Source organism: Vigna unguiculata, chromosome 10 (assembly GCF_004118075.2).
Source record: "Vigna unguiculata cultivar IT97K-499-35 chromosome 10, ASM411807v1, whole genome shotgun sequence".
NCBI lineage: Eukaryota > Viridiplantae > Streptophyta > Magnoliopsida > Fabales > Fabaceae > Vigna > Vigna unguiculata.
In genome coordinates this window covers 30257908-30280015 of record NC_040288.1, presented here as the reverse complement: position 1 = coordinate 30280015, position 22108 = coordinate 30257908, and the positions used below count along the sequence as shown (strand labels likewise).

The following is a 22108-nucleotide window of genomic DNA, read 5'->3' as shown; positions in this document are numbered from 1 at the left end:
AGTAATTATCCATGATCTTATATCCATTAATAATTATCGATGATCATATACCAATAAGTAATTATCGACAACCATATTATGATTTGGTTTTTCTTCTTCCTCTTTTTCATTTTCTTCCACTTCCTATTCCTCTTATTCTACTTCTTCCACTCTTCCTTCTCTTCTTCCTCTTTCTTTTCTTCCACATCTTCCTTCATCTTGAGTTGGTTTTCAAATTAGCCAACAATTATAAGAATTTTTTTTTTCTTCTTCTTCATCTTTTTTCTCTTCATTTTCGTTTTCCACTTCTTCTTCCTCCTCATTCCTTTTCTTCTTCTCATTCATCTCCAATTCATTTACCAATACATTTGACAACCATTTAACCAATTAATTTAATTGAAAAAAAAATTATCGAGATATTTTATCACGAAATTATCGAAGTCCAAAATGAAAACATTGACCTCTGTTTTACTGATGGAGTACTAAAAGATTCAATTATTAATATATTTGACCGATTAAATTCTTTTTTGGTAATAAGAATTTTAAATTGTCAGACGAAAACATAAATATCTGGTAGTAATTATAGTTTTAATTCACACATGAATTTTATCTATAGATCCATTATTATCGGTAATAAAAATTCTAAAATTCATTGATAAAATTTGATTTACCCATGGATTCCCTAATCAATAAAATTTTCCAATTTTCTTGTAATGATTCTTATAGCTATTGTTAATTTTTTTTCCCCTTTGTTGTAGTATGCAGTCCGTATCATTTAAGGTTTGAAAATCTTCAACTTTCAAAATCTTAAGTTCCTTTCTCCCAATCTCACGTCAAAAATTGGTACTCCATTTGGCATATATGTGCCATGTAACGTGCTTAATTGTGTATTTAATTTAAGTTTAGTTGAACTTTGTCGAAGTGATGATGTAATGGGGTTAAAGAACAAGATTAGTTGAAGTTTAGTCACATGTGTTATCTGTATTGCTTTTGTTTTTAGATTTGTTGAAGTCCTAAGAGGGATTGTGTGGTACTTTTAAGAGGGAAAGGTCGTATTCATCTTTTAAGTTGGAACAAATATAGCCATACAAATTTCTTGTTTCATAACGAAGATATTTAGTTAATGAAGTTTGGCCCAGGACATACACTTCTTTCAATAATTTTCAAATTTTGAACCCATGCTAGGTAGAGGCTAATTTATGCTCCACGAAAGACTTCTAAAGCCAAATCAAAGACCATAAATTTGAAGTTTGGTTTTTCTGTTAAAATTTTTTTATGTTGTCTTCTGTCAAATACATATTATTTTAGTATTTTAAAAGATAATTTTAATACATGTTAAAGATGCAACAAAGAAATAATAGAGAAAAACCAAATAATCCAAACTCATAAATTTCTTTATAAAATTAGTCAATATGCAAAATTAATAAAGAACACAATTCTAACATGTTAAAATTTCTACCCTTCCTATGTGTCACTTATATCTGGTCATGGGCCATTGACTATGCTTCGATAATGTTACTATAGCTTGATGGAACACCTCTCAATAATAGATTTTTCACTGTTGCAGAAGCAAAAAATTCCTGGTTCTCGTTTATAGATTCCTCTATCATTTCACTGTAACCACATTGTATTGTCGAACGTTTTGTTAGCTGTATGATCAACGTTATTAGCATTCTTTATATCATGAATAAAAGAATTAGACACTATAAGATTATGGGGGAAATAGCTACCACCAGGTGGTGTCGGTTTGAAAACCGGCTAAACGGATTCAAAACGAGAGAAAAAAAATAGAAGACAATGAGTGGACGGACCCTATTAGTACTTTTTAAAAAAGAAAAACCATTTTAGTAAAGCTTAACGAGGGTGTCACCGACACGGTTGGAGTGTGATAATTATCATTATCGTTATTTCTATTATGTTTTTATTTTTTTATGGTTATTTTTATAGTTAATTAAGATTTTATTAGATAATTTTAGAAAAGATAAGTGTTTGAATTTTATTTGAAAAATATTTTATAAATAAATGGAAATCGTAGAAGATTGAAGAATAATATCAAGGATTATCATTCATGTAAAATTCATTCAAGTACATTTTTCAGGTCTTGTTAGTTTGACTCAGTTCGTCCGGCAAGGCAGTCCAAATTCTCCAATGAGAGAGGTCAAGACACTCATCGATTCTAACTTGCCCAACGATCTGCGAATTATGAAAATTCTTTAAATTGAATGTGTCACGGATTAAAAAACCAATCTTTTGGAGAACAAAGAATTAAACCTAAGGAAGAGACGACAAAGGCACATTCTAGAGGATGAAGACACTCATCATCATCATTATTTTCATCATCTAACCCTTTTATAATGCTAAAAATGTCTAGGAGTAACTAACCCCCTGATTCATTGTGTTGGATGTAATGTATCTTCATTCTTTGTGATTTCTGCTCTTGTGTTCTGTTTTTTTTTATCATAATTGAATGATTATTGATTGTATATTTATGAGTATCTGATTATTGTGAAATAATTTAGAACTTTGATTATAATAGGATAGCTAATAGATTTTTCCTCTAGACAGAATCAATTAATCAAATTAAACATTTGAACTTAATGCGGACTTATGGTAAAAATATCTAATGAATTAGAATTTTTATTAAGGTTTAGACTTACCTAGGTCTTGTTTGCTTGTGGTGTAATTGCTAGAGTGAAAATTAGAAGTATATTGTTTAGTGTTTTTACATTAAATTAGAACATGAAATCCAACCTTAGTGAAATCTCTACCATAGTTAATTTCATAAATTTAATTCCATTCTAGAATTTAGAATTGTCTTATTAAAATTCAACCCTTTTCATTATTTTAAAAGTTCTTAGTCGTAATGAGTAAATAATCATAGTTTTCTAAACAAATGTAAGTCTCTTGGAAAAATGATATATGGACTTTTCACTTTATTACTTGTGCGATTTGGTATATTTGTCAATATCATAACAAATTTTTGGCGTTGTTGCCGAGGACTGTCATTTTGCTCAGTCAATTTTGTTTTATTTCCAAATTTTGGTTTAAATTATTCATAATTATTTTATTTGTATTTTTGTTTATAGTTTATTTTTTGTATATAAATAAACTTTTAACTATTAACTCATTCCTTCTAGTGTTTCCTTGTTTTGTATAAGAGGTAGGATTTTGACTGAACAATTAATTTACTATCTAGAAACTAAATGAACAATGTAGGGAATAACAATATACGAAGGTGAATTTTCAGAGAAGCATGCAAAGCCTTAGCACACGAAGTCTTAGCACACAAAGTCTTAGCATGGGAAGCATAAATCATTTCAAATTTCTCTCATCTTCAATCATTATATCAAGAAGAAGAGGTAGTTATGGCTGGGGAGGGTCACAGACAATGTACCTTAGGAGATTATTCAAGATTCACGGGAACATTGAATTTAGCAGTATTGTTAGGCCAATGGTGAATGCTGCCAACATGGAGATAAAACTTGTTCTTATTCATATGGTGCAGAACAATCGATTTTAGGGGTTACTTCATGAGAATCCATACAATCACTTGGCTACATTCTTGAAAACTTGCAATATAGTAAAAAATCATCAGGTTCCTAATGAAGCTATTTGTGTGAGTTTGTTTCCTTTTACATTGGCAGGCAACACCAATGTTTGGTAACATTCTTCTCCTGAGAATAGCCTAATTGTATGGGATGAAGTTGTTACAAAATTTCTACACAAATTCTTCCCGCAATCAAAGGTTAATTAAGGGAAACCAAAGATTTCTTCATTCCGCCTAGACTGCGATGAATCATTGAGTCAAGCATGGGATAGATTCAAATAGCTGCTTAGGAAAACTCTTATTCATGGACTTGATGAGCCAACACAAATCAATATCTTTTTGGGAGGATTGAGAGCGTAGACAAAATTAGTGTTAGATGCCTTAACTGGAGGTATGATAAAATCAAAGACACTTGAAGACACTAAGGAGTTAATAGAGAATATGACTTCAAATGATTTGGAAGTGCAGAATGAGAGAACTCGAGTACAGAAAAAAGGTGTATTGGAGCTTCAAACTCATGGTGCATTTTAGCTCAAAATAAGATAATGACTTATGAATTAGAAGCTCTTACGAAGAAACTCCCAGTATTTACTCCAGAGCTCCAAAATGTTCTCAATTTGTACATCAACAACAATTGGAAAGTTGTAAGTTAAAATGGTAGGGATCATGCCAATAGACAATGTGCCATGAAAAATATTTCCTAAGAAGAAGTCAATTATATGGGAAATCAAGGCCTCCAAGGTAATTGTGGGAACTACAATCTAGGATGGAATTCTCACCAAAGCATGGGACAAGCCAGATCTTCAAATAGACCACCACATCAACAAAACCAACAATAACAACCTTCCTTGCATGAAAGGACATCAAAGTTTGAAGAGACACTTCAACAATTCATGCAAATTTCCATCTTTAATCACAAAAGCACAAAAGCACTATGTGTAATTTGGAGACTCAAGTGGGTCAATTGGCATAAAAGTTAGAGGAGAAATTTGATAAAAAATTTAAAACCAACACTGAGGTCAACCCAAAGGATCACTACAAGGCTATCACAAGTCGGAGTGAAGAGAAAAAAAGTGATGAGATTGAAAAAGTTGAGAGTGGAGAGGATATGAGTAAGAAGAATGAAGAGGGAGTGGAGGAAGAAATTAAAAAGAAGAGAAAGAAGGAGAAAAGTAAAAATAAAGGTGTGAAAAAATCTCTTATATATCTGCAAGTCCATTTAAGGAAGGAAAAGAAGTAGTTTGCTTAATTAATGGATATTTTCAAAAGGCTGGAGATCAACATTCCTTTTTTAGATGCACTACAACAAATGTCTTCTTATGCAACATTAATGAAAGACTTGCTCACTAAGAAAAGGAAGTATATAGAATACTGTCGTGGTTCAAAGGAACTGTAATACAAAAGTTGTTGCCACCAAAGTTGAAAGACTCTAGTAGTTTCATTATTTTTTGGAGATAATCGTAACTGCTATAAAGTGGAGGAAATAAATGTAATGATTGAAGTCAGAAAGAATCAAATGCATATGAAATCTCCACTGGAAAAAGTTTTGGTTGAGGCTTGTGAAAAGATCTCATTGCGGAAGAGGAAGCCAAAGTGGTAGAGGTGACAAAAACAATTGGAAAATATTCAAGAAGTATCTATAATTTTTGAAGAGGAGAAGTTGGTAAAAAGAGAAGCTAATGATAAAATCCAACTGGAACTTAAGTTGTTGCTGACTCACCTCAAGTATGTTTTCTTGGAAGAGGGAGTAAAGAAGTCATTGATCATTAACAGTTCTTTATTAAATACATAAGAAACAAAATTGGCAATTCTGAAAGCAAATCAAGAAGCAATGAGGTGACACATCTCTTTTGAAAGGGATAAGTCAAACATATTGCATGCACAAGATAATGTTCGATTAAGATTACAAACCTATTGCACAATCACAATGAAGATTGAAACCAACCATGAAGGAGGTGGTGAGAAAAGAGGGTACACAAATGTTGAAGCTGGTATGATTTATCCTATCTCTAATAGCGCTTGAGTTAGTATTATGCATGTAGTGCCAAAAAAAGGAGGATTGATTGTTATTCATGATGATAAGAATGAGTTGATTCCAACAAGAATAGTCACTCGGTGTTGGATGTGTATTGATTTCATGGACCAAATGTTGGAAAGGGTAGTAATTCGATGTTAGCCATTGTTATGCTTTGAAATATTTTAGATCCTATCTCAATATATCTAAGGTCACTATTTAAACAAATCATATTGTTATTAAGTATTTGTTTACACATCTAGACTCAAATCCAAGACTAATTCGATGGATACTCCTATTGCAAGAATTCAATATGGAGATTGAATAGGAGAAGAGGAGTTGGAATGTTATAGCTTAGCATATTTCTCAGTTAGTAAATGAGGAAGTAACTTGCGAGGAATGGGATATTCATGAAGCTTTTTAGAGGAAGTCTTTCTATTCATTCAACACAAACCATGGTGTGCTGACTTGGAAAATTTTAAAGTTGTTGGAGTTCTCCCAAAACAACTCAAATGGCAAGAAAGGAAGTTTTTACATGATGCCAAGCAGTTGATATGGTATGATGCATTCTTGTTCAAAAACTGAGCTAACAACTTGCTAAGGAGATGTGTCACTACATAATAAGTTGTTGGCATTTTACGGTATTGCCATAATTCACCATATAGTGGACAATATAATGGTGAAAGGAACAATACTAAAGTGCTTCAATCCAAATTATATTGGTCAATACTATTCAAAGATGCTTATGTTCATGCAAGATTGTGATAAATGTCAACGGACTAGAAGAATATCTCGAAGACATGAGAGGCCACTGCAAGCTATCTTAGAAGTAGAGGTATTTGATTGTTGGTGAATAGATTTTATGGGACTCATTCCTTCTTCATTTGGGAATGAATACATATTGGTAGTTGTGGATTATGTTAGTAAATGGGTGGAGGCCACATCGTGTAAAAAGAATGATGCCAAGAGGGTTATAAAATTCTTGGAAGAGACAAATCTTTGCTCGGTTCAGAGTTCCTAGAGTTCTCATTAATGGTAGAGGATCACATTTTTCAATGCTCCCTTGGCAAAGGTGTTGTTACACTATGATGTAAAGCATAGGGTTGATTCACCATATCATTCACAGACTAATGGGCAAGTTGAAGTGTCTAACTAAGAGATTTAGAAGATTTCAGAGAAAATAGTGGCATCCTCTATAAAGGTCTAGTGAGCAAAGTAAGATGAAGCTTTGTGGGCATATTGGATTGTGATGAAAAATTCAATTGGATTCTTTCCTTACTAGTTTGGTATATGGAAAAGCTTTTCATTTACCAATCGAGATGGAGCATAAGTCTTATTAGGCATTGAAGTTATTGAATTTGATCCTTATATGTCAGTTGAAAATAAGAAATTTCAATTGTTAGAGTTAGAAGAGATGAGACTACATCCTCACGAGAATTGTACAAATTAAAAATAAAGCATTAAAATTTATCAGGATAAGAAGCTACTAAAGACGAATTTTCATCTAAGCTAGTAGGTGGTTAGTCAAAGTTCTCAAGCCACATGGTGTAGTAGAACCTATGGATCTAACCTCTGAAAATACAAAAAATGTTGGGTCATTAATGGACAACGACTTAATCATTTTTTGAGGGGTGAGGTGGATTGTCTCACTTCTAGAATCCACTTGTGTGAACCGTGAATATCAAACATCAAGCTAAAAGACGTAAAATACTGGTAGACAACAAAATATTTTCTACGTTTTTCATTTTTTGAAGTTTTTGTTTTAATCTTCATTTTTTCACATTAGTCTCTAAGGTAATCTACTCGTGCAGCAACTAATCGCCATTGTTTCATAACTTGTTGAGTCATTGTACTCACCCAATGAATTATTGATGTTGTGAAAATTTGTTTATGTGTTGAAAATTTTAAAAATTTTGAAAAACGTCTTGGGGGAAAATTTGTACCACTCGCCTAGTGAGAGGTAAAATTGTACCACTCGCCCAACAAAAGGTATCTGCTTACCCAACCATAGGGAAATTGTACCACCTGCCTTTTCGCTTGCCGTAGTCGCCATATCGTTTGCCACTGCAGTTATTTCAACCAACGTCTTGTCCAATTTGATCACTGAGCATTCTTCTCTGTTTGTGTTCTTAATCCATCGATATTCGTTCGTCTTCTTTGTTGGCATTCTACGCAATATGTAATCATCTGATGTCACCTCAAAGGAATGTTGCGAATCCTTCAAGGAAGAGGAGAACCAATCAAGGTTCTTTTTCTATAGCCCCTCATGATTACATGGAATTAGATATTTTTGTGACACATGATCAAGATAGATTCTCCTCTAAGATTGTTGCTAAATGATTCGATGAGATTATAAGTCAAGGAATCGTTTTGAAAGGAACGTGAGGTTGTATCAAGGAGAATATATCTATCAGATTGGAGTTGCAACGACATGGATGTGACTGCATGGGTTTGATATTTTTATGCAAGTGTGACACTCATGCACAAGGACAGTTACTTCGACAAGTTGTGGTGCAAGGCTAGGTGATGTAGTTTGACAGACACTCCATCAATAACTTTTTTACAGCTACTTGCCCTACGGAGTCAAACAACAACATACAATGCATTTTTGAATGGGCATAAAAATCATGATGAAATTGTTGCTATTTTATGTGTCCCAGGTTCATATGAAATGAGGGTAAATGGCCTACCTGTGCGTATTTTGAGAGGAAACTTCAATTCCCTGGAATAGACGTGGAGTGTTTTCTCCTACAACAATCTAAGTCCCAACACTCATACTTCAGATGTAAACCTGGAATGACCTTATCTCATGTGGGATAATAACAAGTATGGATATGGACATTGGATCCCAAATCCCATGTGAAATTGTTATGATTATTGTTAGTTCTTGCGATAGTTTGGGGTTTCCTACCTTGACCAGTGCACTTTGTAGAAATATGGTTTTGTGATCAAATGTTCTAATCTAGAATAATCAGTTGACTTTTTCTTTTAAGACATTTATGCACGCGTGGCTTGAAAGCCTCAACCCTTCACTCTCACAAAATAAAAGGATTTGTCTTAACACCGTTGATTTTACTCGTATAATAAACATGAGTTTTCACTAGGGCAAAATTGCCAATGTTTATATTTGCTTGCACTAGTTGGATGATCCCTGAATCCGTCGAGACAAATAAGAAAAAATTTTCAAAAGAGAAAAAGAAGTCAACTAGATTGAAAGCCCAAGAAGGCAATCTAGGCAAAAAAAGAAAGGAAGAAAATAAAAGAAAAAATTACTCGTGTTAAAGTCATTGAGCGTTGTCACAAAGTTAATCTTTTGAAAATAAAGCAATTAGAATTTGAAATTATGTATGGCCATTTTTTTTTCATCCAAATAAGTAAAATATCCTTTGTTACCCCATTGAGCCAAAAAAAAATAAAGTTTTCTTTTAAAATTGTTTCCAAACAAGGGTTATCATCATACTAGAAGTCAGGTTGAGATGCACATGAAAAGCAATCAACGGTTAAATGAAGAAAATTCATTGAAAGTAAACCATAATAAAAAAACAATCACAAAGTGATTGCAAATGAAAGAAATTGAAATAAAATCTGAAAAAAGCAAAGTGTTCAAAAAGTCTTGAGAAATAGCTGATGCAATACCTAGATGGCAACTCTTGTTTAAAAAAAAACTTGTAAAAAAAATTATTTGAGCCTTTATATCCTTTCTTTCAAAACCTTTTAGCATATAGCCACGTTACAAGCCAAGTAAAAAGTCCACACAGATTGAATAAGGATTGTTCTAATTTTCATAAAGCTCAATTTTTTGATAAAGCCATATGGCTAACAATACGGTTGCTAAAAAATGAATGAGTGAAAAAAATGAATGAAAATAATGAAAATGGTGTCTCAGGAAGAGGGGAACTCCTTATTAACTGGCCAAAGCAAGTGAAAGAAAATCAAACCAACTGGGGCAATTCTTTTAGCCAATGTTTTTCATATCCATTACCTCTTTTGAGCAAAACCCCATCCCAAAACTAGGGCAATTTTATGGGTATCACATGAAAATTTTACTCTGACATTAATAGATCCATTTTCCCATACCCTTTTCCCAAACACTAAAATTGGGGCAACTTTTGGGTCTTTTTGTATTTTTCACACCAACATCACAAAATACATCTCCTTTGACGAATGTGTGAGGAATGACATGCCCAATGGCTATCCTAATCTCCTCCAAATACTTTCCAAAAATTTTCTGCCTCTCACTCACTTGTAAATTCAAGCACACATGCACTGATGTTGTGAAAGAGAAAGTCAAAAGTATATTCATTTTAAACATTAGACCTCAAGGTGTGTGACATTTCTCACTTTCAGGAAAGATTGAAAATAACAATGAGTTTGATGATTGCAAATAGAACAATTGACTCGAACATGCAAAAAAAAAAAAGAGAAGTCAAAAGGACAAAGCATTACAAGGTTATCATCATGTATGCATGCATATTAGGGTTCTGATCCTTATGTTTGTGTTTGAAATAATAAATGTGCATTCTACAGTGCATAACCATTTGCATGTCATATCATCATAACATGTGTCATCATATCATCATAACATGAGTCGGCATTGTTATGCAACATGCTTCTTCAATAAAATGTTTTTCCAGAAATAGGAAATTAATATTATAAAAGTTACCTGTGACTAGAGATGTCAACGGGACGGGTAAGGTACGGGTAGTAGCTCCCCCGTACCCTACCCGTTGGATAAATATTCGCCCCGTACCCGTACCCATATATGTCGGGTATCTGTTATGCGGGTACCCGTCTATTTTTTTCATATCCACGGGTATCCACGGGTACCCACGGGTATTTACAAAAATATTTTAAAAAATAAATATTTAATCATAATTAGTGCTTGGATCAACAAGTCCCCTTTCTCCGATTGATTCTTGAAAAATAAACAAATAAAAAATCACTACCAATTTATATTGTAGTTTATTTTTAAATAAAATATTAAAGAAATTACTAACTTCATCAATGTCCACCTCTTGCAACATTGTATAAAGTTTCATGTTGTCCAATTTTAATCTAGAAGAGCCTTAAAACATAAGAAGTTCAGTAAAAATTTCTAACAATCACTTAATTAAAATATCTAAGTAAAAGTGTTAATTTCATTACCTTCCATGTTGGTCCATAACCAATCTTAGAGACACATTAATGTCTCCACAATATGGAAGCAATTTACTCATTTGTGGGGTAAGAATCTGATCACCATTATTGAATGAAGACTCATAATGTTTTTTACTAATATATATATATATATATATATATATATATATAAGGGTATTTTTCTGAATTAAAGTTTAGCGGGTACAGGTATCCACGGGTACGGATACTATGATACCCGTACCCGCCCCGTTAACATGCGGGCATCAAAAATACCCATACCCGCGGGTAACGGGTATCCATTTTTAATATCAATTTTTTACCCGTTGCGGGTTTTATCCGCGGATACCCGCAAGTACAGATTTTTTTGACATCCCTACCTGTGACATTTTTCAAATTCATGGTCCTCTTCATTCATATGAATGACCAATATACCCTAAAGCCCAGTTTTGTATGGCCCAAGCCTAGTTTAGTCTGGCCCTCAAAGACCAGTTGTGTCTAGCCCAAGCCTAGTTTTGTCTGGCCCTCAATCCCAGTTTAGTCTGGCCCAAGCCCAGTTTAATTTGCCCCCCAAGCCTAGTTTAGTCTAGCTCTTAAGCCTAGTTTAGTCTGGCCCTCAAGCCCAGTTTAGTATGGCCTAAGCCGAGTTTTGTTTGGCCCTCAAGCCGAGTTTAGTCTGGCCCAAGCACAATTTAGTATGCCCCCCAAGCCTAGTTTAGTCTGGCCTCCAAGCCCAGTTTTGTCTAGCCCTCAAGCCAAGTTTAGTCTAGCCCTCAAGCCTAGTTTTGTCTGGCCCTCAAGCCCAGTTTAGTCTGGCCCAAGCCCAGTTTAGTCTAGCCCCCAAAGCCTAGTTTTGTTTGGCCCAAGCTCAGTTTTATTTGGCCCTCAAGCCCAGTTTAGTTTGGCCCCCAAGTCCAGTTTAGTCTGGCCCCCAAGCCTAGTTTTGTTTGGCCCAAGTCCAGTTTTGTGTAGCCCTCAAGCCAGTTTAGTCTGTCCCAAACCCACTTTAGTCTGGCCCCCAAGCCAGTTGAGTCTGGCCCCAAAGCCCAATTTAGTCTGGCCCAAGCCTAGTTTAGTCTGGCTCAAACCCAGTTTCTTTTGGTCCAAGCCCAGTTTTGTCTGGCCCTCAAGCCTAATTTATTCTGGCCCAAGCTCAGTTTAGTCAGGCCCTCAAGCCTAGTTTTGTCTGGCCCAAGCCCATTTTAGTCTAGCCCTCAAGCCCAGTTTAGTCTGGCCCTCAAGCCCAGTTTGTTTGGTCCAATCCCAGTTTCATACTGGCCCCTTTAGTTTGGTTTCATATTGTCCAAAAACTCTGTTTTTGTAGCTTGAAAATAATAAGAATTATAAAAAGACAAAGAAAAACATGAAATTATATAGGATTTCTATGGAAGCTTTGCATCATAAATTCATACATTCAAGCATATTAAGGTTTTGACACCTTCAAATCTGAAAAAAAAAGAGAGAAAAATAAATATAAAAAGACAAAAGTCTTATGTGATTCATGCATTTCATAAAAAGAAAAAAAAAAGAAAATTCGTTTTTCATATTATACGTGCAATTAAGATATCTTTGATCTCCTTATGTTTATATTGAGGCCCTCTACAAAGTAATGGTCATCGGTCTTTCATATCAAGGCCCTCTTCAATGGAATGGTCATTGATTTCATATGTCTATATCAAGACCCTCTTCGATGGAATGGTCATTGATTTTCATGTGCCTTCATATCGAGGCTCTCTGCAAAGCAATGATCATCGATCTTTCATATCAAGACCCTCTCCGATGGAATGATCATTGATTATTGATTTCCTTAATGTTTGCATGCATGTCGTTTCTTTTTAGAGCTCGAATGAAATTTTTGTTTTTGTCTTTTCTTATTTTTTACTCTGATAATATGAAATGTAAAATCTTCATATTATCTAGAAAAATATAAGAAAAGAGGGATAACTGTCAACACCCAATTTCATCCGGGTGAATAAAAATGTTTTTTTAAAAAAAATGATAAATAAAAAGAAAAAAAAATAATTTGTCGTAAAATAAATAATAATAAAAAGTTTCCTTAATTTATGTTTTTAAAATGTGTTGGAATCCATGAGTCAACTCAGCTCACTATAGGTTCGTGTCGAGTTAGGTTGAAATTTTTTTACAAATTTCAATACGGGTTGATTTTTGACCCGGCTCACCCGGGTTGAACTTGTGGTGAGCCGGGTTCGGCTCATCAACTCGCAGATAAAAGAGTCACACAAATATTTTTTATTAAGTTGGGTTTTACATTTGGGTCATGTTAGGTTATTTTTTTGGCCACCACATAAATAATTTGTATTTTTTTATTTTGGTTTGTATTTGAATTGTAATAAAGTTTATTTACATTTTAATTAGAATTATAATTTAATTTTGACTGTAAAAATAAAAAAAATTGTATTTCTTTTAATTAAGTGAACCCATGAAGCAACCTGTTTAACCCGCCAACCTGTGGTAGGTTGGACCGGGTTAAAATTTTGTTGTCTCATTAAAAATTGAGCCGGATTAGGTTGGCTCACTAAATGATCAACTTATGATAGGTCAAGCCAAATCGGGACAGATTATCCGTTTTGACAGCTCTAGCTGTGATAAGAGTGTTACTCCGTCAACAATAATTATTAGAATGAAGTATATCTCACATACAATCAAAATTAGAGGATTCTCCTCTATGCAGAGAAGGGAAATGACAGCGGTTATTTTTAGCTTTTTGCTTCGGGTCCGCAACCGAAGTATATACGGCCGAAGTAAAAAGGTAGTACTTTATGTCTCGATTACAAACCCGAGGCATATTTAATATTTACCGCCTCGGTTTTCTCATAACCGAGGCCTAATGGGTATCAAAAATTCAAAAAATAAAAGAAAATTTAATACCCTTTCTGCCTTGGGTCTGTTTTAACCGCGGCAGAAAGTTACATTTACTGCCTCGGGTCTGTTTCAACCGAGGCATATGACATTTAAAAAAAAAATTCAAATAGTTTTCCTATTCCATGATGGTGAACATACAACATTTCTATGTAAACTTTCACCTCCAGTCCTGTTGGGAATAATTTGATCCTTCGCAGCAACAAAACGAGTTGATCCCATGATAACTGTTGGGCATACACACAACACAACAGTCACTACAAAAATTTTGAATTATAAGAGGGGTTTATTAGAAGAGGTTATAATAACCTCAGGTAATCCATACACTAATGGAGGTTTTTTAAACCCTTGCTACGTGCCCGAGATTTTTTTAAATGAATCGCGTGTAAATTTCATTTTTCACTTTTTCACTGATCCTCTTTTCTCACTTATAGAACATTGTATTTTTTTGCTCTCTTGCTGGTAACCTAACACAGTCTTCATTCTCGACTTCATCTCTCCTTCATTGGCATCTCTCATTCTCAGGTAAAAAAAAGTTCGTTTGCCCTCTCTCAATCTCATTAAAAAAGCTTTTGTTTGCTTTAAATTTCTCATTCTCTCAATCGCTCAATCTGAGCTTCCAATTTTGTTTGCTTTCATTTCTCTTTCCGAATCTTCGATCGCAAATCTAGTAATGGCTTTCAATTTTTTTTCACTTTCATGTTATTTTTTCACTTTCCCTCTTTCATCGAAATCTATTATGCGTTGTGTGATTGCAGGTTTTAGTGGTTTCAGCTCATCATTCCAATCGAAAGAGTTGCTTGGTTTGGCTTGAGAAAAGGAAAAAATGAAGAAGGAAAGTAGGGTTTTGGCGGAGGATGAGTAGGAGTTTGGGAATACCAATTGCTCCATGAGGCATCAGGTCACGTGGTGATGATTGAGCTCAAGAGTGGCGAACTCTACCATGGAAGCATGATCGAGTGCGAGGACAACTAGAACTGGAGAGCCTCACCTACACTGCCAAGGTTCTGTTTCTCATCTTCCTCATACCGTCAATTCTTTACCCTTTCTAACCTATTTCTTTTGTAAATGGATATAATAAGGACAAACTCCAGTTTTCTATGCATTTCCATTTGCTATATCATGTACAGGGGAAGAAAAAGGATCGATAATAGGTGAAATTAGCATCACTTAGTGGCTTCACTGAACCTCCAGAAGTTATAATTGTAGGTATGTCATCTAATATATATTGCTTTTCTCAATAGAATTTGATTTTCTTTTTAAAAAAAATTAAAGAACTGAAAGCAAGAATTAGAGTTGTTTTTTCCAAACTTGCTCAGTAATCGAACCAAGTGTGATTTTTCACTGCTTCACATATTTTTTTTGAGTTAATAAGAACAATGAGATGGAGGGTATTTCTTAATGTCAATCAGAAGCTTAAACTTGTTAATAAATCAATGATGGAGTGTGTGCTTTGGCTTGGCAGTTTAATTTTGGAAGGTAGGGCAGATTTGGTTAAATTTGTGAAGGTTGTAGCAGTAGCAGGCCTCTATGTGCATCTGCAGATTGGTCCATACACATGTGCTGAATGGAACTACGAGTAAAATATGATCTTTTTATGTATTTTTCACAAAGAAGTTCATATCTGATCATGGCCTTTAACTTTTCTGAGCAGTGGTTCCCCTGTTTGGCTACATTTTATTCCGGGAATTCAGTTCCGAACTGATAACCAACCATTCAAGGTATTTATATCCCTTTTTCTCTTCCTGCATGTCTCATTCTGCTGCCTCTGCTTCCTTTTATCATGTGAAATTGAATTGTCTTCAGGATGAAATGAAAAGATTGTGGATATGATGAAGAAAGAGAACCTATATGCACCACAGGGAGGACCTATTATTTTGTCTCAGGTTGTTCTTAAACTTTATTGAATACATGTAAATTTTACTTTAAAGAAATTTATGGCATCCACTTGTGGAGGACCTAATATTTCATACCATTGCCTTTTAAACTTCCAAGAACAACTTTTCATCGTGGCATCAAGGTAACAAAGTAGTACAAAACATTCCACCTAGAAATAAATAGGTGCTTTGATTCAATTACTAAGATAACTTAACTCTCTTTCACCCTAATGCATGCTATGAATGTGTGCAGGCTCAAGATAGGATGTATGAGATGTTGGATTCTACAATTTTGCGGAGAAGTGACCAAGACTTTCAACATGATTTCTTAGGATCCTTGGTTATGAAACACAACAAAGATAGAGAAGAGGATGAAAATAAATTCACAGATAAGCAATTGAAGGATAATATATTAACTATGCTGGTTGCAGACCATGATACCACAATTGTTGCTCTTACATGGCTAATTAAACTTCTCGCTCAGAATCTGATTTTTTTGGAAAGCTTGAGAGTATTGAAGACCCCATACAATCTTCTTCGCTCTGATTGTTATATCTAGTTATAAACAAATATACATTTTTTTTTATAATTTTTGCTTTTTATTTGATGTTTTAAGAATTATGTGCATTAAAAAAGTGCAATAAAATTAAGGAAATTTGAAACATAAAGTAAAAACACAAATAAATAATGAATTGCATTGCAGGGGTAAAAAACTCCATGAGGGATTTAAATCTATTAAAAACTAGCAAAAGTTCGAAAATTCCTTTAAAGTATCGATTCTAGGGATAATTATCGGGGGTTTTAAAACCTCAGATAAATATTAGGGGTTTAAAATTGTCGGTAATTATCAGGGATTTGAAAACGGTCGGTAACTACCAGGGGTTTTAAAACTGTCGGTAATTACCAGGGGTTTTAAAATCGTCGGTAATTACTAAGGGTTTTGAAATCGCCGGTAAATACCTGGGGTTTCAAAATCGTCGGTAAATGCTGCTTTACCAGGGGTTAATCAAAACCACCGGTAATCCATTAACGACGCTGATTTTTCTAGAGGAAAAACAAACCGCCAGAAACTCCTTTAACGGGGTTAAAACCCCCGGAAATGCCATAAATAACCTCTGGTAAAAATTGTTTTTGTTATAGTGAGTCAATCTATCTTACATTCAAAGATACAAATTAAAATAAGGTAAGTTAAAGACCAGGCAATGAAGAAAACACATCCACTTACATATCAGAAGCAACCCAAACATTCCAACAACAAAGTCTAATCCTACCTCCTATTAAGAATAAACAAAATGAAAATTCAATTAAATTCAGTTTACTGCTAAAAGTATTAAAAACCATCCAGAGGCTAAAAGTATTAAAAAGTATCATGCTTCTTATAGTCAGGTTCACTTGTTGCTACTTCATCTGGATGACCAACTAAGACTAGCGGGCTATGTCCCTGAATTGGAATCTATTTTATAGTGATGCAAGAAAGATTGAGATTATAATGAAAGAAAATGATACATTTGTTGAGTGGTGATAGCAGAATATTAAAAGGTGCAAAGTCAATAGAACATGCCTTTTGGAAGCCATCAAGGATCGCCATCATCATAATATTGGTTCATCTCCTCCCTACTTCATACTTCTTTAATGAATTCACCTGCAGCAGCTTAAACAAAGAAATAGTCACATCAAGTTTATACACAAACAAATTAGTACTTTCAAAGTTACTCAAATTTTGCTGAACTTAGATATTAATAACTTTTTATAAATATTAAATGTTAAGTATCACTTCCTAGAAACCACAACAAGTTCAATAGTCTCCACAAGGCCATGATTCCAGTGATAGTTTCTCGCAAGGCATCACTCTGAAGCTTACTCCACCACAAAAATACAACGACAAATCAGAAACTCAAAAACAACAGTAAATATTATGCATCAATGAATAACTGTGAGGGATATTGTCCACACGATAAAAAAGCATAAGAAATAGGGAGGAAAACGGTGAACAAAAGCAAATGAAAGAAAAAAGTAAAGGCACCTCATCTTTTCCAATCAGCAGATAAGGATCTCAAACCGCTGTGAAGAAAAAAAATAAGACAGACAAAATGGTTATCTGGCGGAGCAGAACAAAGAGAGACAAAACCCCAATGGCAAACGTTCAGAGTAGAGAAAATACCTGAAGCCACACTAGCGCCGGAAACCTCCTCGACGGTGCAAGCGACAAAATGACGACCTAGCACGTCGGAGGTGTGCGAGATGGTGGGAGGTGTGCGGGACGGTGGGAGGTGTGCGGGATTTGCTCGGAGCTGCGCTGGACGTCGGAGAAGATGAAGGATTGCAGAAGTGAGCCGCTGCACAATGAAGAAATGGGGTTTTTTAACCCTACAAAGGGTCATTACTGCCTCGTGTAGCAGCTGGACCGAAGCACATTGTCTCACTACTGCCTCGGTTCTAACCGAAACATATTGCTTGAGTAAAAAAGAAAAAACAAATTATGGGTTAACACAGTGGTTAAAAAATTTTTTAAGCGATATATCTCGATTAGTATAACAATCGAGGTATAAAAGATTACTTTAATTACAAAACTGCCACTGCGTGCTTATATGCGGCGGGTGCAAAAAACCGAGACATATTCTGGTAAAAGCTTTAAAATGCACTGGTGCTCGTTGGTATGCAAGGAAAGAAAAATTTGAAGAGAAAAAGACTGAACCCCTTCACCCATGATTAAAAGAAAGCAAGAAAGAATAAGAAAGGGTAAACAAGAAAGAAACAAGATCGAAGAAAGAAAAAGAAGGATGAGAGAATACGCACCAGACCAAAGCCAGAAAAAGAAATCCAGAAACAATGACCACAAACAGATAACCAGGAATAAACAAAACTTTCAAGGGAAAAATGAAATCATTAAGAAAACGATTTTATTGAATCTGAAAAAAGGTACACTCGGAAGAAGCCAAAGAGGCATACATCTATAACAAAGGAAAATAGATTACAGAAAAATACGCTAAGCAAACAACAACAAACACGCTTGAGCGTGGAGAGAAGAGGAAATGGCGCTAGGCGTCAGAAACCCGGTGCTAAGCGTCCAAACAGCAGAAAAGACAACTAATTTTCTTCAGAAAAGAGACGAAATATTTATATATCCTTACTTATTCATAACATATGACATATCATATATTTAACATTTTTATTTGGGAACACGCTCCAGTGAATTCTTGCGCTAAGTTAAAGGTGATATAATTGTGGTGCTAACCTGGGCTTAGCAACTGCCATAAGTGGCTCTGCAAGATTTAAATCATCATTGGACTCAACTAGGTTTATTTTTGAAACACTAGGTGGGGTAGTCCAAGTAAAGCCATGCAGCAACCTCGCAAATAGCATCACGGTCATTGTGGTCCCAAGCATAACTCCAGGACAACCACGCTTTCCTGTGCTAAATGATATGAACCTCAAGTTTGGCTCTGTCAAAGTTACATTAGACTCATTATCACTCTTAAGGTGACGTTCTGGTTTAAACTTGAGGGGTTCATTCCACACTTTTGGGTTTCTTCCAAGTTCTCTTCTACTTAGTATTACATGGCTACCCTTTGGGATGAAGTAATTTCCCACAGTTGTATCACTCATTGAGACATGGGGAACATTAAAAGCTGCCAAGGGATGAAGGCGAAAAGCCTCTCTTGCACAGGCCTTTACAAAGTTAAGCTTTGGTATATCTGACTCTTGAACCAACCTCTCTTTTCCCACCACACTGTCCAATTCTTCAATGGCTCGTTGGAGCAAATTTGGTTGGTTTATCATTTCAGCTAGTGCCCATTCGAAAGCATTTGATGGATTATCCACTGCTGCGATCATTATTTCCTGCAAGATTGAATATAGAGTTCCAATTTTATATTTTAAGCATGGAATGAAATAGAACTATTATTGTTTTGGCTAAACTTCCTGGTCTTTGCAAATAAATATTGTTACATTAGAGAATAACAATAAGAAAGTGATTTTTTTACCATGTGTCAATATTTTAATCGAGGGAGACAAATACATTAATTTCAATTATGAAATATTAACAAAAATATAGGCGTCGTGAATTTATGTTCGTATTTTTTAATTTTTATTTAATTATGAAATATTAACGAAAATATAGGCGTCGTGAATTTATGTTTGTATTTTTTAATTTTTATTTAATTTTTATCGAGATTTGAATTAAAATTAATAGTATTTACTTTCGAATTATATAATTAATTTTTAAAATAATTTTTAAATAAAATAATTGTTAAAAACAAAAGAGATTTTTAAAATATAAAATTAAAAGTAAATTATTTACAAAATTATTATTTTTTAAAATAAAAAATAAAATTGGACAATGTACAAAAGAAAATTTGTTAAAATAACTGTTTAGGCAAGAAATTTTTAAAATAATAGATAAAGATCAAAAATTTATAAAATAATTAATTTTTAAAATAATAATTAAGGAAAAAATTAAAAAAATAAAATATCGACAAAAAATAAAAAATATTTTTTATATATTATATTATTATAGATGATTTGTTTTCTAAAGGGAAAGTTGCAAGTTATTTATAATTAAATGTGATAACGTATGATTTTAGAGATATTATATATTTAAACGATTTTCTCAATAAGTCATTGAAAAGATAAAAAGTTTTGACTTTTCCCTAATTATAACTTGATTAGGAATTAGTGAAAAAATAGTTAAAAATAATAATATATAAAATATTTAACAAATTATTTTAATTTATGTAGATTGAAAATCTGTATCGATTAGAAATAATTCACAATATATAAATACAAATCTTATTTTATCAATTATTTTAATAATATATAAATAGTTTAAATTTGTTACAATATATTTATTTTTTCTTATTTTTACTCCTGTTTTTAATTCATTACACGATTAACAAGAAGTATAGAGAAGTGAAATATGATAATGCAAATGATAAATGTTTTCCAAAAGGAGAATGATATTTTAATAAAAAATTTGTTTAACAAACTTTGACAATCCTTTGTCTTTTTCCTATCCAAAGTGAAAAATTTTTAAAAATGAAAAATAAAAATTAAAACTACAATATCTTAGTGTAAAAAACAAACTTTGTTAAGTTTGTCAAAAAATTTTTTTTCAAACTATAATTTTTGTTTCCTCTTCATGAAAACATACCGAGAAGAAAATTTTTACCACAATTTGTGCATTAATTTCTTCCAATGTCAATAATGGATTATTATCAGCATCTTTCAAGGAGATCAAAATGTCCAGCCAGTCCTGTTCATCAATCTTTCTTGTATCCTTCCATTGTTTAACTCTTTCTTCAACGATTGGATCATGATATTTCTTTATCACTTTCAAAGCTTCTTTCACCTTCTTCTGGTGTCCATCCAAGTCAAGTCTCCTCAAGCATGGGATATAATCAGAAACAGAAAAGGCATAGACATATCTAAGTAAAACAAAGATGGAATCAACATGTTCTTTCTCCTCAAAACTAGGCCCCCCATCCTTCCTACCTTTCCCAAAATACCTTGTATTGAAAACAATTTTCCTCATAAGGTTGCCACAATAATGCCTTGCAACACTTCTGATGTTGACAAGGCCAACAACACCATTGTTCACACTTTTGCTTTTGTTGTAAACATAAAACATAAGGTTGTCAGCTTCTTCAGTCCTTCTGTCATGGAGCCACAGGTGCTTTTGTGAAGAAAGCAAATCCGTGGTTAAGATTTTCTTCATCTTCTTCCATTGGTCCCCAAATGGCACTAAAATTGTGGTTAAATATCCGCTACTAACGAGATCAGTGCAAGTGGTTAGTGATCTTGATGCAAAAGTTGCATCCTGTTCTCTCAAAAACTGTCTGGCAATGGTGGGACATGTGACAGGGATAACATAGGTATTTCCGAGGCGGATGCATGCAATCTCAGTGTTCATTTGTTTCATGAGATTGTGTATCCATCGATGAACAGGTTTGTATGCAAGCATCTCAGGAAGGTTGCCCACCACATGCCACGGTTTGGGACCTGGGGGAAGTTTTGGTTTTTGTTTCTTGGACCATTTCTGAACAAAGCTAGGTATTAGGGATTTTAGGATAATGGTTAAGCATACAAAGAACCAAAGGCTTCGAATTTTTGAAAACAAAAGAGAAGGGGCATGTTCCATGGCTTGGATAACGGTTTTTGTGGTGGTAAAGATAGTTGGATACTTTTCCGATTAACACAATGTCTTGCTTTAGCCACGATTTAGAGGAAGTGGGTATGATATATATATCTTGGGAGAACTTTGATGCCTATTAGTATTTATACAGTGTAAAAGCATTTATTTCTCGTTTTTATAATCTTTTCTTTCAAACACGTTTTCTTTTCTACCATGCTTTTGTTAGCATGTTATTTTCATAGACCATTCATTGTTACTACTTTAGTTCTGGAATAAAAGTTAATAACATATGGTTTTGTAAATTGTAAATTTTTAAATACTTTTAATTCTTTTAATGATAATTTTCTTAAAATACCTTAACTTCATTTAATATCCAATTTTTTATTGCGTCATATGTTTTTATGTTTTAAGAAAAGTATTTTAGAAATAATATTAAGACGTTGGTAAATTTTAGTACAATTAAATAATTTTGATACATAAAAAGTCAGTTTATTATTTATTGGACCGAGGTACACAATAAAAAAAATGTTTTATTAATAATCGATATA

At 33.7% G+C, this 22108-nt stretch overlaps 1 protein-coding gene and 1 long non-coding RNA gene across 7 annotated transcripts; one reads left to right on the top strand and one right to left on the bottom strand.

The window, feature by feature from the left end:
* The first annotated feature begins 13927 nt into the window (after nucleotides 1–13927).
* Nucleotides 13928–16019, top strand: LOC114165913. Of its 6 annotated transcripts, none has more exons than XR_003599819.1 (7): nucleotides 13928–14078; nucleotides 14312–14762; nucleotides 15019–15132; nucleotides 15208–15274; nucleotides 15360–15439; nucleotides 15549–15573; nucleotides 15684–16019. It is a non-coding gene; the product is annotated as an uncharacterized LOC114165913 (long non-coding RNA). The 6 variants fall into 6 exon arrangements; XR_003599815.1 differs by lacking the exon at nucleotides 15549–15573 and having other exon boundaries at nucleotides 13934–14078; nucleotides 14312–14557; nucleotides 14648–14762; XR_003599817.1 differs by lacking the exon at nucleotides 15549–15573 and having other exon boundaries at nucleotides 13939–14078; nucleotides 14312–14557; nucleotides 14684–14762.
* Nucleotides 16020–18355: 2336 nt separating this feature from the next.
* On the bottom strand, nucleotides 18356–21621 carry LOC114165912 (isoleucine N-monooxygenase 1-like). Its single transcript, XM_028050539.1, has 2 exons — nucleotides 20598–21621; nucleotides 18356–19270 (listed from the first exon to the last, which is right to left on the bottom strand). Exons 1-2 carry the CDS (start codon nucleotides 21564–21566, stop codon nucleotides 18638–18640), a joined length of 1602 nt encoding a protein of 533 aa, XP_027906340.1. The 5' UTR covers nucleotides 21567–21621; the 3' UTR covers nucleotides 18356–18637.
* Between the last annotated feature and the right edge of the window lie 487 nt (nucleotides 21622–22108).

Bases quoted from the DNA above. Each gene is read 5' to 3' on its own strand.
- LOC114165912 (XM_028050539.1), bottom strand. From the start codon at position 21,566: ATGGAACATGCCCCTTCTCTTTTGTTTTCAAAAATTCGAAGCCTTTGG. The intron at 19,271-20,597 runs GTAAAAATTTTC...TCAATCTTGCAG, and splicing joins AAATTAATGCACAAATTGTG to GAAATAATGATCGCAGCAGT.